This window comes from Nerophis lumbriciformis, linkage group LG01, assembly GCF_033978685.3.
Source record: "Nerophis lumbriciformis linkage group LG01, RoL_Nlum_v2.1, whole genome shotgun sequence".
Classification (NCBI taxonomy): Eukaryota; Metazoa; Chordata; class Actinopteri; order Syngnathiformes; family Syngnathidae; genus Nerophis; species Nerophis lumbriciformis.
Window position 1 is genome coordinate 77,997,786 of NC_084548.2, and position 19,420 is coordinate 78,017,205.

At 41.8% G+C, this 19,420-nt stretch overlaps 1 protein-coding gene across 2 annotated transcripts in view; it reads left to right on the forward strand.

Annotated features, from left to right (window-relative positions):
* The first annotated feature begins 4,050 nt into the window (after window positions 1-4,050).
* rtel1 (regulator of telomere elongation helicase 1) overlaps window positions 4,051-19,420 on the forward strand; it is a 68,730-nt gene continuing 53,360 nt past the window's right edge. For both annotated transcript variants that reach the window (XM_061973310.2, XM_061973315.2), the window contains exons 1-7: window positions 4,051-4,310; window positions 9,861-10,059; window positions 10,181-10,274; window positions 11,395-11,476; window positions 15,007-15,067; window positions 17,583-17,658; window positions 18,147-18,231. In XM_061973310.2, coding sequence (XP_061829294.2) covers window positions 4,209-4,310; window positions 9,861-10,059; window positions 10,181-10,274; window positions 11,395-11,476; window positions 15,007-15,067; window positions 17,583-17,658; window positions 18,147-18,231 — 699 coding nt within the window. In that variant the 5' untranslated portion in view covers window positions 4,051-4,208. The remainder of the gene's footprint in view (window positions 4,311-9,860; window positions 10,060-10,180; window positions 10,275-11,394; window positions 11,477-15,006; window positions 15,068-17,582; window positions 17,659-18,146; window positions 18,232-19,420) is intronic.

Genomic DNA, 19,420 nt, shown 5'->3' on the forward strand with positions numbered 1-19,420 from the left:
AGTTATCCATCAAATTGTGCAATGTAAAAGTAGCAATAGATTAAATGATAAAATTGTGAAATTTACTGTGTTTTTTTTTTTTTTACTGTAATAAACAAAGGTGCTTTTTGGCATTTACAGTAATACACTGAAAAATCTACAGTTGATTTGCAGTAAAAATAAAAAAAATAAAAAACTGGCAGCTCAGGTGCCAAAATTTTACTGTAAAAAATGCAACTGAGCAGCCTTTTTTAACATTACAAACAGCAGTACTGTTTTTCCATTTACAGTAATACATTTTGAGGTGAAATGATTGCAACTTACCTTTTTTTTTTTTTTTTTTTACATTTTAGTTTAAAAAAAATCTAATAAAATGCATTAAATGGTGTAATAATAGTGTTCACTGTTAAAAACACAACTGCTATGTGGCCCCCAGTAAAAAGCACTTTGACACCTCTGGTCTACATCATTACATCTGGGTGACTTTTGGAGATGGAACTCAATTAACTTTTTAGCTCACTTTGGGCAGCCCTGGTATAGATAGACATATTGTTTAGTAATAAAGCACATTTAACAGTTTTGGCCTATTTATTTGCATCATTGTTTAAAGGGCATATCTGCTCCTATCAATATGGCGAACATGCTCTCGTCTGCATCGCTACGTCAGCGCGGCCGCCATCTTACGGCAGTTAAGACCGCCCCCGCCCCCATACTGTAGCAATCGTGGAGTTTTTTCATTTAATCAATATTCAATGATGTAACTGTAGCACACACGTTCCTTTTGGAGCAGTTACGTGATGTGGTTGATGACAAAATATGAGAAGCTATTCATTTACAGTTACACACTGTAAAGTGCTACATTTATGGGCTGCCGCAAGATGGCGGACAGCTTGACGCGTATGAACGGGCCAATACTATTATGATCTCATAAATATTTTTCGGGGTAAATAGACAAAAAGCATATTTACACACACCGAAACAACCAACAAGTACGACACATTTTTATGCGCTTCCTTTTCGAATCATTGGACAATGTTTGGTTTGTAAGGAAGGGATAGTAGTGTAACCTATTTTTATGGGCTTTCCTCTTGGTGATGTTAAGTTCCTGTTATACGCTGTCATACAGTATATGCCTTGAGCTCTTATTTTGAAGGCGCTAAGAGCGGACGTGAGGTCACGTTTTGGAGTGGAGCGAAGGTTTTGAAAAGAAGGTAAATAAAGTGGTCCTCGTGTAAACTGGAGATTCCGTGTTTATTATTTTGTAGTTTCATACCGTATAGGCGACATATATAAACCCTCGGTTACATTGGTGGCAGCGGTGGGATCAAGGTCCCGCAAAAGAAAGACTCTAATTACGGTAAAGTTAGGAGAGTCGGTTAGCTTCATCTCAGTTAGCCGCAGTTAGCAACGGCGGAGCGTCGTCTTGTCAGAAAGCACGAAGACTTATTTCATCTTACTGCTGCTATGTGGAATAAAGGCGAGGACCCGGCTGGACTATAGCTACAGGGAACAACGTGACCTCACTTCCGCTCTTAGCGCCTTCAAAATAAGAGCTCAAGGCATATACTGTATGACAGCGTATAACAGGAACTTAACATCACCAAGAGGAAAGCCCATAAAAATAGGTTACAGTAGTTATTGTAGAGTTGGGACACGATGGACAGATTCCGGCCAGAGAATCATTTAATCATCTTTATTGCTAGAAGGTGAATGGCACTTGTGGGCAAGTGTGTTTTATGTGTGTGTGTGTGGTCTAAACAAATAGAGAAAAGAGGAACAATTACAATCCAATGATATACTCATTAATATGCAGTAATATACATGTATATGCATACATAATATAATATAAAGGTGTGCACAGAGGTGGATAGTAACGCGCTACATTTACTCCGTTACATCTACTTGAGTAACTTTTGGGATAAATTGTACTTCTAAGAGTAGTTTTAATGCAACATACTTTTACTTTTACTTGAGTATTTTACTCCGCTACTTTTATCTACATTCAGCTCGCTACTCGCTACTAATTTTTATCGATCTGTTAATGCACGCTTTGTTTGTTTTGGTCTGTCAGACAGACCTTCAAAGTGCCTGCCTTACTGGTGACGTTTCACTCCGTTCGACCAATAAAATGCAGTCACTAGTGACGTTTGACTCCGTTCCACCAATCAAATGCAGTCACTGGTGACGTTGGACCAATCAAACAGAGCCAGGGGTCACATGACCTGACTTAAACAAGTTGAAAAACTTATTGGGGTGTTACCATTTAGTGGTCAATTGTACGGAATATGTACTGTACTGTGCAATCTACTAATAAAAGTTTCAATCAATCAATCAAAAGTGTGAAGGAAAAAAGACACGTTTTTATTTCAACCGTACATCCCGTCAAAAGCCTAAAGACTGACTGCACAGTTCCTGTCTTCAAAATAAAAGTGCCGCTCCATCGCGCCTGCACTTACAAAATAAGAGTCTCCAAAAGCCAGCGCAAACAAGCTAGCAAGCTACGGAATTTGCCGCCAATGTATTTCTTGTAAAGTGTGTGAAAACGAATATGGAAGCTGGACAAATAAAATGCCAAAAACCAACCACTTTCATGTGGTATTAGACAGAAAGGAGGAACTTTTTTTCTCCTCCATTTGAAAACGTGGACGTTATCATCACTACTGTCTGATTACAATCAATGCAAGTCATCAGAATCAGGTAATACACCAACTTATATTCTTGTCTTCACGAAAGAAAGGAATCTATATGTGTTAAACATGCATGTATATTCATTAAAACACCTTTAACATGTAAACAAAAACGGCAAAATAAATAAATATAAATTATATACTGTATATATCAATGTATATATATGTATATATATATATATATATATATATATATATATATATATATATATATATATATATATATATATATATGATATGTTGATATGTGTGTGTATGTTACTCATCAGTTACTCAGTACTTGAGTAGTTTTTTCACAACATACTTTTTACTTTTACTCAAGTAAATATTTGGGTGACTACTCCTTACTTTTACTTGAGTAATAAATCTCTAAAGTAACAGTACTCTTACTTGAGTACAATTTCTGGCTACTCTACCCACCTCTGGGTGTGCATAATAACGACATATTGCATGAACTACAAGTTTGTAAGCTTCAGAGCCATAAATAGCGATTACTCTTTGTCGCCATCTAGAGGCCAGACTACGCCATTGCGATGGTGTTACATAAGCTACGCATGAAGGGAAACGCCGTCGACGAGAATAATTAAACTGACACATTGTATGTATATGACCAAACTGACACATTGTATGTATGTGACCAAACTGACACATTGTATGTATATGACCAAACTGACACATTGTATGTATGTGACCAAACTGACACATTGTATGTATATGACCAAACTGACACATTGTATGTATATGACCAAACTGACACATTGTATGTATATGACCAAACTGACACATTGTATGTATATGACCAAACTGACACATTGTATGTATGTGACCAAACTGACACATTGTATGTATATGACCAAACTGACACATTGTATGTATATGACCAAACTGACACATTGTATGTATATGACCAAACTGACACATTGTATGTATGTGACCAAACTGACATATTGTATGTATGTGACCAAACTGACATATTGTATGTATGTGACCAAACTGACATATTGTATGTATGTGACCAAACTGACATATTGTATGTATATGACCAAACTGACACATTGTATGTATATGACCAAACTGACACATTGTATGTATATGACCAAACTGACATATTGTATGTATGTGACCAAACTGACATATTGTATGTATGTGACCAAACTGACATATTGTATGTATGTGACCAAACTGACATATTGTATGTATGTGACCAAACTGACACATTGTATGTATGTGACCAAACTGACATATTGTATGTATGTGACCAAACTGACATATTGTATGTATGTGACCAAACTGACATTTATGCATGTTGTGTGTATATAAAAAAAAGGTTGCGACAATGCGCATGCGCCATATTACGTATGCGGAAGTTCTCTGTTGGCGGCAATCGCGATTTCCCCCTGAGAGCAAGTGTTGACATGGACGGTCCAAGCTAGCGAAGATGTCATTTCTATTTCTGTTTAGAGATGAGCAATAAGTTGGTTGCCTTAGTTTCTCGCGCTCATAAACTGTGAGGTGTCTTTTTTGCCTTCCGAGGCTTTTATCATGCCGTCATTTAATTTACATGGCGTGACGGTGCAATTCCCCTTTCCTCCCTATGAGTGTCAGAAAGATTACATGCGGAAAGTCATCGAATGTCTTCAGACGGTAAGTTTTCGCATCAAACTACCAAACGGGTACAACAAGTCTTAAACTGTTTTGCTGCTTGTTTTGTGACAACAATTCGCGAACGATTGGAGTCTTCTGAACGTCTCTTTTAGGTCAACGATGAGAACCGATTCCCGGTTGTGACTCCCATGCTGACTTACCATTCGGATGAACTTGTTTTAGTATTCAACAAACATACTTATATTAAAAACTATATGATTTTGAATTGTAATTATGTATTTATTTATCCATCATCCATCTTCTTCCGCTTATCCGAGGTCGGGTCGCGGGGGCAGCAGCCTAAGCAGGGAAGCCCAGACTTCCCTCTCCCCAGCCACTTGGTCCAGATCCTCCCGGGGGATCCCGAGGCGTTCCCAGGCCAGCCGGGAGACATAGTCTTCTCAACGTGTCCTGGGTCTTCCCCGCGGCCTCCTGCCGGTCGGACGTGCCCTAAACACCTCCCTAGGGAGGCGTTCGGGTGGCATCCTGACCAGATGCCCGAACCACCTCATCTGGCTCCTCTCTCTATGTGGAGGAGCAGCGGCTTTACTTTGAGCTCCTCCCAGATGACAGATCTTCTCACCCTATCTCTAAGGGAGAGCCCCGCCACCCGGCGGAGGAAACTCATTTGGGCCGCTTGTACCCGTGATCTTGTCCTTTCAGTCATAACCCATAGCTCATGACCATAGGTGAGGATGGGAACGTAGATGGACCGCTAAATTGAGAGCTTTGCCTTCCGGCTCAGCTCCTTCTTCACTACAGCAGATCGATACAGCGTCCGCATTACTGAAGACGCCGCACCGATCCGCCTGTCCATCTCACCATCCACTCTTCCCTCACTCGTGAACAAGACTCCCAGGTACTTGAACTCCTCCACTTGGGGCAAGATCTGCTCCCCAACCCGGAGATGGCACTCCACCCATTCCCGGTGGAGTCCGGGCGAGAACCATGGACTTGGAGGTGCTGATTCTCATATTTCCAATTTGGGGTTCAATATTCTAAAGCAGTGATTTTCCAAACTGCTACGCGTATCACTAGTCGTTTCAATCCATCTGGTAGTAGCATACTTGCCAACCCTCCCGGATTTTCCGGGAGACTCCCGAAATTCAGCGCCTCTCCCGAAAACCTCCCGGGACGAATTTTCTCCCGAAAATCTCCCGAAATTCAGGCGGACTCAGGTCCTCCACGATATAAAAAAGCATACCTGCCCAATCACGTTATAACTATAGAATGATGGAGGGCGAGTTCTTGGTTTCTTATGTGGGTTTATTGTTAGGCAGTTTCATTAACGTCCTCCCAGCGTGGCAACAACACACAACAACAGCAGTCACTTTTTTGTATACCGTAAAGCAGTTTGTCTGCCGTAAACAGCAATGTTGTGACACTCTTAAACAGGACAATACTGCCATCTAGTGCATATGTGTGTGTATATATGTAAGTAAATGAACACTGAAATTCAAGTATTTATTTTATTTATATATATATATATATATTAGAGATGCGCGGTTTGCGGGCACAACCGCGGAGTCCGCGGATCGGGCGGATGAAATTAAAAAAAATTAGATTTTATCCACGGGTCGGGTCGGGTTGGGTGGTTGAAATAAAAAAAAATTAGATTTTAAATAGATTCAGGCGGGTGGCAGTTAAACCAATTGGTAAATATATATACATAGTTAAATGTTGTTACCCACATACGAAAAACGAGCAGGCACCTGCAGCATATGCCACAACAGAAGAAAAAAAAAAAAGAGATGGACACTTTTACGGAGCGGAGAAGGGACGCCTCGCCGAGGTCCGGGACCGAGGCCCCTTCCCCCGAGAGGGCCCCACCGGGAGCCGTAGCTGAGGCGATCCGCGAGAAGGGTCCGACGCAAGTCCAGGGTCACCACCGCGCCCACCGCACCGACACCCCGCCTCGTCCGCCTTCGCCGCGGCCGGTGTCACGCGCAGCAGGTAAGCAGCTTACCTGCCCGCCACCCCCGTGGCCGGGGGCTCGTAACAGGGGTCACTCCGCGCGCTCCGCCCGCGCAGCTTACCTGCCCGCCACCCCCATTGCCGGGGGCGCGTAACAGGGGTCACTCCGCGCGCAGTGCGCTCACGAAAGTGGTGGGGCTCACCCTGGTTGATATAGACAGCAGCTGGACGGTGGCCATGGAAGTCGGAACCCGCTAAGGAGTGTGTAACAACCCACCTGCCGAATCAACTAGCCCTGAAAATGGATGGCGCTGGAGCGTCGGGCTCATACGCGGGCACATACGCGAGACGCGCTTGGAGGTGCGCTCAGCGTGGCTCCCATATGATTGCGCACTGGTGTGCGTCTGGGTCGTGACAGCGTGGCACGCGAATGTCTGCACTGCATTGGATCAGTCTCCTTTCTTTAACAGGCAAAAGCTTTATAACCTCACTAATGCCTTGCATCGTCTATATTAGATATATAACAATGGGCGGGTGCGGGCGGATGCGGTTCTGATCAAATGTTACATCGGGTGGATGGCGGATGGTTGACGACTTTCTGATGCGGTTGCGGATGAAATAATTGCCTATCCGCGCATCTCTAATATATATATATATATATATATATATATATATATATATATATATATATATATATATATATAATAAAAAAAAAAAAGTATATATATAGCGAGAATTCACCATGTCAAGTATTTCATATATATATATATATATAAGAAATACTTGACATGGTGAATTCTAGCTGTAAATATACTCCTCCCCTTTTAGCCACGCCCCCGTCACACCCCGACCACGCCCCCCCCACCTCCTGAAATCGGAGGTGTCAAGGTTGGCAAGTATGGGTAGTAGGCCATAGTCCACGCCATAACAAACAATTAAGACACGTGCAGAACCGTTTTACTCCATCCATCCATTTTAATAATAATAATAATAGATTGTATTTGTAAAAGTACTTTACATTGGGCAAACAACCTCAAAGTGCATTTAAAAAAAACAACGCTAGAACCACAAATAGCTGCCCCCAACAAGTAAAATAAATAGTAAAAAATATATATAATAGCTAGAACTAGCACACATATTTTAAAAAGAAGGGTTTTTAAGCCTTTTTTAAAAGCATCCACAGTCTGTGGTGCCCTCATGTGGTCAGGGAGAGCGTTCCACAGACTGGGAGCGGCGGAGCAGAAAGCCCGGTCTCCCATAGTTTGGAGCTTTGTCCTCGGAGGTTGGAGGAGGTTAGCCTGGTGTGGTGTGGAGGATTTGGGGGTGAGCAGTTCTTTGAGGTAGAGGGGGGCATTTCCATGGAGGCACTGGTGAGTTAGTAGGGAAGCTTTGTATTCAAGCCTGAGAGGAACACGAAGCCAGTGAAGGGGTTTGATGTGGTGGTATTTCCACACTCTCATCAGGATCCTAGCAGCACTATTTTGTAAGTACTGCACCTTCTGGATGTTCTTGCTGGGGATCCCCACAAGAAGTGAGTTGCAGTAGTCTAGTCTTTTCTACCGCTTGTCCCTTTCGGGGTCGCGGGGGGTGCTGGAGCCTATCCCAGCTACATTCGGGCAGAAGGCGGGGTACACCCTGGACAAGTCACCGTGGGAACCGAAATATTCTCCACATTCTCCTCCCAGCCAATCAACACGCAGAATACATGTAAACAAAGACCAGAAAGCTGCGCGTGACAACGGTGCTTTCAAGGCCATGGGAAACCACAAGATCAGTGAAACAGTGAACAAACTACATGTGGAACAGAACGTAACATAGGACCCAGTGTGTTACAATACAAATAAAAGAAAATGTTAAAAACATGAAATGCTATCCAAAATAATCCAAACATGTTGAATATGCTTGTTAAATTAAACATCTGCCTTGTTTTTAATGAATACTTAGGCTTACTATGCTGCTGTATTTTAATTTTGGTCATTTTGACTTATGGAATGTTTACAATGAAAAAAAACACATAAAATTATAGCCAATATTTCAGAATAATTTCCACCAAAAGAGTAATATTGGTGTAAATTTAAATTATTTATTTAATTATTATTCCGGTTCCTCTCTTTAAGAAGGGGAACCGGAGGGTGTGTTCCAACTATGGTGGGATCACACTCCTCAGCCTTCCCGGTAAAGTCTATTCAGGTGTACTGGAGAGGAGGCTACGCCGGATAGTCGAACCTCGGATTCAGGAGGAACAGTGTGGTTTTCGTCCTGGTCGTGGAACTGTGGACCAGCTCTATACTCTGGGCAGGGTCCTTGAGGGTGCATGGGAGTTTGCCCAACCAGTCTACATGTGTTTTGTGGACTTGGAGAAGGCATTCGACCGTGTCCCTCGGGAGGTCCTGTGGGGAGTGCTCAGAGAGTATGGGGTATCGGACTGTCTGATTGTGGCTGTCCGCTCCCTGTATGATCAGTGTCAGAGCTTGGTCCGCATTGCCGGCAGTAAGTCGGACACGTTTCCAGTGAGGGTTGGACTCCGCCAAGGCTGCCCTTTGTCACCGATTCTGTTCATAACTTTTATGGACAGAATTTCTAGGCGCAGTCAAGGCGTTGAGGGGATCCGGTTTGGTGGCTGCAGGATTAGGTCTCTGCTTTTTGCAGATGATGTGGTCCTGATGGCTTCATCTGGCCAGGATCTTCAGCTCTCACTGGATCGGTTCGCAGCCGAGTGTGAAGCGACTGGGATGAGAATCAGCACCTCCAAGTCCGAGTCCATGGTTCTCACCCGGAAAAGGGTGGAGTGGCATCTCCGGGTTGGGGAGGAGACCCTGCCCCAAGTGGAGGAGTTCAAGTACCTAGGAGTCTTGTTCACGAGTGAGGGAAAAGTGGATCGTGAGATCGACAGGCGGATCGGTGCGGCATCTTCAGTAATGCGGACGCTGTATCGATCCGTTGTGGTGAAGAAGGAGCTGAGCCGGAAGGCAAAGCTCTCAATTTACTGGTCGATCTACGTTCCCATCCTCACCTATGGTCATGAGCTTTGGGTTATGACCGAAAGGACAAGATCACGGGTACAAGCGGCCCAAATGAGTTTCCTCCGCCGGGTGGCGGGGCTCTCCCTTAGAGATAGGGTGAGAAGCTCTGTCATCCGGGAGGAGCTCAAAGTAAAGCCACTGCTCCTCCACATGGAGAGGAGCCAGATGAGGTGGTTCGGGCATCTGGTCAGGATGCCACCCGAACGCCTCCCTCGGGAGGTGTTTAGGGCACGTCCAACCGGTAGGAGGCCACGGGGAAGACCCAGGACACGTTGGGAAGACTATGTCTCCCGGCTGGCCTGGGAACGCCTCGGGATCCCCCGGGAGGAGCTGGACGAAGTGGCTGGGGAGAGGAAAGTCTGGGCTTCCCTGCTTAGGCTGCTGCCCCCGCGACCCGACCTCGGATAAGCGGAAGAAGATGGATGGATGGATGGATTTAAATTATTCTGATATACATCTTATCATATAACTAATACTAGTGATTGTTTCCTGATACATTTTTATTTATTTAAATAACGAACGGAACGGCTCCCTTTTAAAGAGTCGTAAATCCCATCTCTATTCTAAGCTGTTGATGAGTATTGATGTGCACGTACTGTATTGGTTTTTCTAGAAGGTAAATGGAGTCCTGGAGAGTCCCACAGGCACTGGGAAGACCTTGTGCCTGCTGTGTGCCACCCTGGCTTGGAGGGATCACACCAAAGATGCTATCTCCCAACAGAAAATAGCAGAAAGGCTGGATGGGAAGGAGATGTTTCCTAGTAATCCTCTCCCATCTTGGGGGCAAGCCAACGGCGATGTTTCAACACCAAGTATGTACATATTGTGATTTGTGCACATTTGGAGCTGTCATGCATGTTTGGGGTTGGCCAACCCACCAGGATGTTGTCATTCAAGTAAAGCATGTGGGCTTTTCTTCTCCTTCTTTTCCAGCAAGCTACAGTGATGTTCCCAAGATCATATATGCGTCACGAACACACTCTCAGCTCGCTCAGGTTGTCAGCGAGTTAAGGAACACTTCGTACAAGTAAGATGTCTTATTTTATTGCGTCAAAGACGTACACAACTAACCCAAAGTCAATTGAAAGAAAAATGACTTGATGCGACAGACCTGCTGCATATGAATGAATGAATGCTTTCAGATAACTTTAGTTGGGAATTGTAGAAATAATAATTGAATTGAGCTGCGTAACGGTTGCACCATATGGACTATATAATTCTATCTAGGGATGTAATGATGTAAAAATGTAAGATCAGGGTTATTATTATATTATTGCAGTATTGTTTAATGTGCTCAAAAAGTACTTGTACATAGGGCTCGGAGATATGGCCTTTTATTAATATCTGTATCTTATATCGCTGTTCTATTTACTATATTTTGGAAGATGTTGATTGCACTTGTCAAGCATTGAGGCCATGTTTCAGTGAAATACAGGCCATCTCAGGCTTTTGGAGTTTTTCCTTGCCTGGATGTGGGTTCAGATCAGCGGATGTCTTCATGGTTTGTAAAGCCCTTGGAGGCACTTGTCATTAAGGGCTATATAAATAAATACATGTGAAGTAAAGCGCTTTTCTATAGCGACTCAAAGCACCTTACATAGTGAAACCTATTATCTATAGCTTTAAACTACATTTTTAAAGCAGTGTGGGTGGCACTGAGCAGGTGGGTAAAGTGTCTTGCCCAAGGACACAATGGCAGTGACTAGGATGGCTCAACCTGGAACCCTAAAGTTGCTGGCACGGCGGCGCTACCAACTGAGCCACACCGCCCCAATAAATATTGATTGCTTGCTTTATAATCATATATTAAGTCTTTCAGAATAGAAGCAAATCCCTTTCATCTGCCCATGGGTTAAGTTTTTACCAGTAGAAATGAAAAATCTGTTCAACTTTAGTAACTCGAAAATGTTCATTATGTCTTTTTGTTGTTATACTTTTCAGTTTCTTCGAGTAGATAGGTGTTTATTGTCATTGCACAAGTACAACGAAACTTGTCAAATTCTATAGTCATTATTCCATGGATTAGTTTAGTGTAAGTGATGTGCATTGTGGAACCACAACACAGAGTGACAACAACAACTAGAGTGCAGTCCTGGTCTCTGTGCCTTGAAACTAGTCCAATAATGGCCTTTATGTGTGTGATTTAGACCTAAGGTGTGTGTTTTGGGCTCGAGAGAACAGCTGTGTATCAACCCAGAAGTGATGCGCCAGGAAAACCACCATGTCAAGGTAATAACAATATTTGATGTTTTTAATAGAAGAATAGGGTTGCATGCTATACAACATACAGTCGTGCTCATAAGTTTACATACCCTGGGAGAATTTACGATTTTTTGGCCATTCTTCAGAGAATATGAATGATAACACAAAAACCTTTCTTCCACTCATGCTTAATGGTTGTGTGAAGATATTTATTGGCAAACAACTCTTTTTAAATCAAAATGACAAAAGAAAGTACCCAAATGACCCTGATCAAAAGTTGACATACCCCAGTGATTTTGATCTGATAACATGCACAAAAGTTGACACAAACAGCTTTGAATGGCTAATCAAGGTTCCAATCCTCACCTGTGACATGTTTGTTTGTAATGAATGTGTGTGTATAAAAGGTCAGTGAGTTTCTGGGCTTCTGACAGACCATTGCATCTTTCATCCAGTGCTGCACACATGTTTCTGGATTCTGAGTCATGGGGAAGGCAAAAATAATTGTCAAAGGATCTGCGAGAAAAGGTCATTGAACTGCATAAAACAGGAAAGGGGTATAAAAAGATATCCAAGGAATTGAGAATGCCAATCAGCAGTGTTCAAACGCTGATTAAGAAGTGGAAAATGAGGGATTCAGGTAGACCAGCAAAGATTTCAGCCACAACTGCCATGGAAATTGTTTGAGATGCAAAGAAAAATCCACAAATAACTTCAGCTGAAATACAAGACTCTCTGAAAAATTGTGGTGTGGCTGTTTGAAGATGCACAATCAGGAGGCACTTGAAGAAAAATGGGCTGCATGGTCGAGTCGCCAGAATAAAGCCATTTCTGCGCAAATGTCACAAAGTATCCCGCTTACATTACGCCAAACAGCACAGAGACAAGCCTCAAAACTTCTGGAACAAAGTCATTTGGAGTGATGAGACCAAAATTGAACTTTTTATCAGATCAAAGTCACTGGGGTTTGTCAACTTTTGATCAGGGTCATTTGGGTACTTTCTTTTGTCATTTAGATTTAAAAAGAGTAAACACAGTTGTTTGCCAATAAATAGCTTCACACAACCATTAAGCATGAGTGGAAGAAAGGTTTTTGTGTTATCATTCATATTCTCTGAAGAATGGCCAAGAAATCATAAATTCTCCCAGGGTATGTCAACTTATGAGCACAACTGTACATTTGGCCAACGATACAGCTTTTAAAACTATCGTGATAATACCTGTTGATGATACGTAAATTACAATGTAGCGTCCCTGCTAGCAAGCTAGAGGCTAGCGTCCCTCCACAGTGTGTAGCCGCTTCTCAGTCCCTAATCCTCGCCTCCATGGCGGCAAATAAATTGAAAGCAACTAACCAATCTTGCAAGTAATATTATCAATGGAGGACAAGGAATACCTAAACACGCTACACGACACACAAAAGATACAATAAGCCATGCTAACCGCTAAGCTAAAAAGTTAAAGTACCAATGATAGTCACACACACACTAGGTGTGGCGAAATTATTGTCTGCATTTGACCCATCACCCTTGATCACCCCCTGGGAGGTGAGGGGAGCAGTGAGCAGCAGCGGTGCCGCGCCCGGGAATCATTTTTGGTGATTTAACCCCCAATTCCAAGCCTTGATGCTGAGTGCCAAGCAGGGAGGTAATGGCTCCCATTTTTATAGTCTTTGGTATGACTCGGCCGGGGTTTGAACTCACAACCTACCCATCTCAGGGCGGACACTCTAACCACTAGGCCACTGCGTAAAGCTCTTGCACGTAAACAGAGGTAGGCAGATCGAGACAGATATCGATAGCAACAATAACAAGCGTAATATCAATATATGGTCCATTTCACAATCATTTGATCGATATTCTTTATGGTCACAAAATCTTCTTTGTTTTTGTTATTGTTTACAAACTCGAGAAATAAGTACCTGGACACAAACTATTTAAATCAGAGCCAGTGGTAGTTTTTGCTTAACCGTATTTACCTATTTTGCAATATGGACTTTATTTTGCTCAAAATATTGTTTGCAGTTACAGGGAGTATTATTAATAATAATGTAATTATAAAAATATCATAATCATTGAAAATATGGATAATAACTGGGATTTATATAGCGCTTTTCTAAGTACCCAAAGTCGCTTTACATGTAGAACCCATCAATCATTCACACCTGGTGGTGGTAAGCTACTTTCATAGCCACAGCTGCCCTGGGGTAGACTGACGGAAGCGTGGCTGCAATTTGCGCCAACGGCCCCTCCGACCACCACCTATCATTCATCATTCAGTTCACCGGTGTGAGTGGCACCGGGGGCAAAGGGTGAAGTGTCCCGCCCAAGGACACAACGGCAGCGATTTTTGGATGGTAAGAGGCGGGGAGCGAACCTGCAACTCTCAGGTTTCTGGCACGGTTGCTCTACCCACTACGCCATTTCTTGTGCGGCCCGATACCAATCGATCCACGGACCAGTACCGGGCCGCGGCCCGGTGGTTGAGGACCACTGAGGTAAACAACCAACAGTATGTCAGAAAGCTAGCTAAAACGGTACACATATTCATAATATAGTATACATTTTAACTGACCTTTATTTGACTATTTTTGTCTTTTTTTAGGTGGCTAAAATACGCGGTGCTGCTGACTGCCGTCTAACGTTACGTGTGGTATATTGACTAACGTAACCCTGCTTAAAAAAATCACTGAACAAAAAGTATGAATAAGGTAGTGAACTGCAACAGATTCCCGTGTTTGCAATAACGTTATAACGTTAGCAGTGAGTTTACAGCCTCACTGATTTAACTACACAGCAAATAAAAGTCACGTTACTTAGCCAATAAACGTTATCTTACATTCAAAACTTACCCTTCTTTGTGCAACTTCAAATGCCGGACGAAGTTGGAAGTTGTTGTCTCACCATCAGTCATTTTGGAACCGCATGTGTTGCATACTGCAAACCGTTTTGTGTTGACCACCTCGTCATTTTTATACCCAAACAAAATTATTTTAGGTATCATTTTTTGTTCACTGGCGTGTGGTTTGGACATGTCTTCTTCGTTGGTTGTCCTGCAATTTGATTGGATGAATGCTGTGTGATGAAAACAAAGTAGATGTAATTTGATTGGCTGTTGTACTGAGAGCACACCAGCTGACACACGCAACGCTGATAGACAAGTACACAATGAAAAATACGGAGCGCTCCCGAATAACTTTTTCATCTTTGGGTTTTGGGGAAAGTAGCAAGTCATGTCAAGTCATGTCAATTCAAAAGGCTCAAGTCCAAGTGAAGTCACAAGTCATTGATGTTAAAGTCTAAGTCCAGTTGCAAGTCTTTTTACATTTTGTCAAGTCCAGTCTAAAGTCATCAAATTCATGACTCGAGTCTGACTCGAGTCCAAGTCATGTGACTCGAGTCCACACCTCTGTGATTTTCCAATGAAACCTTTCGGGTTTGATGGTTCTATGTCGGCTTTTGTCCCAAGCAAGACCATGAATAAAGATATAATCTTTTGAAGGGTGATGTTTGTTAAAAGACAAATATTTCTACCAATCTGCCTGTTTAATGTTTCAGGTCCATATGTGTCGAGGAAAGGTGTCCACGAGGTCGTGTGTCTTCTATAACAATGTTGAAGGTATGTGTTTGACATTTGTGCAATACACAACTCCTCACATCTTTTCTGTTCCAGTGTTATCTTCTTAAAGGACAATACTACATGAAACTCGGATACAACTTTTTGGAGTTAGTAGTGAAGCTCCGATCCATTCGTATCGGACAATTTCTGTGAAAAAGTATTAATGCCGATCACAAACAACGATCCCATCAGGCTGATACAGAGCTAACTGTGTGTGTTCATACTAGGGTGGTAACGATATCAAAGTGTCATTATTATCACAGTATTGTTCATTCTAAAAAAATATATATTAAAAAAAAAAAAAAAAAAAAGCTGAATTTCCCCCAGGGATCAATCAAGTACGTTCTACTTTACTATTGTGTTGAAAGACTACTCATAAACACTTATATTTAAAAAATTAAATACAATAAATAAATAGCCACATCATTTACTTTCTTGACAGAATTAATAAGTTATATAATAATATTGTTCTGGCTACTTAATCTAAATGTTTTAATATGTTTAATTTATCAAAGTACTCAGTGGCGTAGTGGTTAGAGTGTCCGCCCTGAGATGGGTAGGTTGTGAGTTAATACCCCGGTCGAGTCATACTAAAGACTATAAAAATGGGAGCCATGCTTGGCACTCAGCATCAAGGGTTGGAATTGGGGGTTAAATCAACAAAAATTATTCCCGGGCGCGGCCACCGCTGCTGCCCACTGCTCCCCTCACCTCCCAGGGGGTCAACAACGGCATGGGTCAAATGCAGAGGACATATTTCACCACACCTAGTCTGTATATAGCTCGGTTGGTAGAGTGCCAGCAACTTGAGGGTTGCAGGTTCGATTCCCGCTTCTGCCATCCCTAGTCACTGCCGTTGTGTCCTTGGGCAAGACACTTTACCCACCTGCTCCCAGTGCCACCCACACTGCTTTAAATGTAACTTAGATATTGGCTTTCACTATGTAAAAGTGCTTTGAGTCACTAGAGAAAAGCGCTATATAAATATAATTCACTTCACTTCAACTCTAACTTAACTTAACGATAAAGAAAAAAACTGAAGTTGGGTGCGTCCTTTTACCTTGAAAATCAGCTTTTACCTTGATAATCAGTTTTTACCTTGAAAATCAACTTTTAACCTTGAAAATCAGTTTTTACCTTGAAAATCAACTTTTAACCTTGAAAATCAGTTTTTACCTTGAAAATCAGCTTTTACCTTGAAAATCTATTTTTACCTTGAAAATCTGTTTTTACCTTGAAAATCTGTTTTTACCTTGCAAATCAGCTTTTACCCTGAAAATCTGTTTTTACCTTGAAAATCTGTTTTTACCTTGAAAATCTGTTTTTACCTTGAAAATCAGCTTTTACCTTGAAAATCTGTTTTTACCTTGAAAATCTGTTTTTACCTTGAAAATTAGCTTTTACCTTGAAAATCTGTTTTTACCTTGAAAATCAGTTTTACCCTGAAAATCAGCTTTTACCTTGAAAATCTACTTTTTTATTCATGCTATTGGTGTTCATCAAGGTTCCGTTTTAGGTCCTCTCTTTTTTATTATTTGGGCTCTTCAACTGGTGGCCTGCAAGTTCAGTCCAAAAAACTTGTAAGAGACTCACATTTTTGCAGAAGGTCCTTGAAAATAGCCAAGCGCTCCTGTAACTTTGACAAAATGAATAGACCACAATCAAATGTCTGCTGTGCATACGAAACAAGACTAATAGTGAAGGAAGAAGTCCGGCCCCTCAGTCCTTAGCTTTCTGGAAGGGTGTCCCCAAAAACATTTAGTTGAATATCCCTGCTTTAAGAGATACATATGAGGGGTTTACTTTCTGTAGATTTGTTAGAAACACAAAAGGCTTTATTGTCTTTGCAGAGCCTGACTCACAAAAATAATTTTCAGATGCACTCGTAATTATTCAACCCCCTTTACACATGCCCTTTATATACTGTGGTTTAAAATGAGTTGGATGAAGTTAACCTATCTGTTAGGTTTAAGCACCAAACTATCTATTAAACAGAACAAGAAGCAAGGAATCAGGCAGAGACAGAGTTCAATTTTGCTCATGAGGAGAACGCATGGCGCTGCACACTCAGTTACAGTCTCACCCTACGCTTTGAGGCACAGCCCACACGCCCCCCTTTTTATACAGGAGTTCCCTAGTTACATGGCTTCTAAAGGGAGGGGTCACACATTATGCCAGCAGCTCAGTACGCACAATACCTGATTATTCAGAACGGAAATGTGCTGGGGGCCTTGTGATTTTGCCCTGTCTCTGCTTTGTCTGCCCGCTGTCGCCTTATCTTCATCGAGGTCCTGGTTCGTCCTTGGCTGTTAGCAGGCTGAAAGACAGAAACATCTGTGGCAAGGCAACTCCTAACTTGCAGTGGAAGATAACAAGTTGTGTGCCCTTGCATGAGAAGAAAAGTACAGCTTGTGCACAATAGATAATAACTAGAGCAACGGCCTTTAAGCATAAGAGTTGTGTGATAACATTCTAACACCATCCCTCAATAAACTAATAGTTTTTTCCTCTTCAGAGAAAAGCACCGATCGAGAATTGGTGAACACCATCATGGACGTTGAAGACCTGGTCAAATTTGGCAACAAACACAGGTGTGTGGTGATTGTTGTTTATTTGAACTTCATGCATGCATTGATGTTTGTGTGTTTCTCTGGCTGTACTTTGTCAGCAGAAATATCATTTCAGATGACATAACTGAGCTATAAATGACACGTGTGTGTGTGGTCAGGTAAAACTCAGCTTTTTGGTGTGGGTCATAAAAAACATGATCTCATGTATTTGAACAGCAGAAGAACACTTTTACTAAAGCTCCCAATATAACAATGCTTGTATCTACTGTCCCTAGAGAGGGCCAAATAAAAAATAAAATGGAGATGTTGCTAAATCTCTCAGTGACAGTCAAAGTTTGAAAATAGAAATGATTGTATGGAAGATTGTAGCTGAGATAGGCTCCAGCACCTCCCGCGACACCGAAAGGGATAAGCGGTAGAAAATGGATTGAATTGACAGTTTGCGGACAGCTTGACTCACTTCTTTCTTGGTTCATGCAAAGATTACATTCGGTTTGTGTTTTCTGCAGGTCCTGTCCTTACTACCTTTCACGGTCCTTAAAACAGCAGGCGGATGTGATTTTTACACCCTATAATTACCTGCTGGATCCAAAGGTAAGCAGTCTTTATTGTGTAGAAAATATAAACTGTGCAGCGCGCCTGATACTACTCAGACCTGCTTCTACCTGTTTTTGTGAATTTGGGATCTGCTTAACTCCCGGAAATTTGAAATCAAAGCGTGGAGGCATTGCAGAGATATTTATAAAACAATCTTGCCTTCCTTCATACTTCCCCCAAACGATGCATTTGGAATTGACCCAATTTGTGACGTTTTTCCCACTGGTGACGTTCGCGGATATCTTCACATAAGGTAGAAATTTCCCCGGAGAGCTTTGCACCAGTCCGCCATTGTAGTCCCATGATATTCACATTTTTTGAGTTTCATTTGTATGTGATTGACAGCCAGGAAAGCTAATCAGAGCCAAAATTTCCTCCGATCCGTTTTACAAAACTTAACATGTAATGGTGACATATATAAACTAGGGCTGTCAAAAGTAACTACCATATTTTCCAGACTATAGAGCGCACTGGTACGAAACAAAAACAAAAATTACATTCTGTAAATGTTTATTTACAAATCTGAATTTTTTCCAAACGATGTCCGTAACACGGCAGTAAAACGGCTGATCAAACAAAACAGAAGTCATGGTCATGGACCCACTAGCTGCGTAAGCTAGCTCTCCAATCAGCTAAACAGTCTTAATAACTCTACGGTGACGTTTTGGTGAATTTACGGTACTGAGAAATTTGTGAAAATGAAACAATACAAAAAGAATGTCATTGTTAGTTAGTAATATTAACACAGACGCTCATAAATGTGTTAGCACATTAACTAATGCTAAAACCGTACATGAAAACGCTTCTACAGATATCACACATGGGACGGTTTAGCAAGTAAGAATTGTTTTAGTTATATTGTAAAAGTTACAAACGTTGCTTGCAGTGATGGATGGACATTCAATACATATTGTTCTTACTCGTGTTTGATGGGTTGACATCAACATTGTGTATGGACCTGATGTTTGGTTTTAGCAGATAAAACAGACAATTCAAGTCTATTAAAACCAGGAAGACTTTTAAAAGCCACTTTTTTGTTTTATTACCTATCTTAATGATAATGTGATGAATTTAAATTCAAATATCTCATGTTGAGGGCTTTTTTCAGCATTTTTAGGTGAGATTAAGAAATAGATTAACTCGATCACAATTAATTCATTGCTAGTTTGGCTGGACAGCAGTAGTT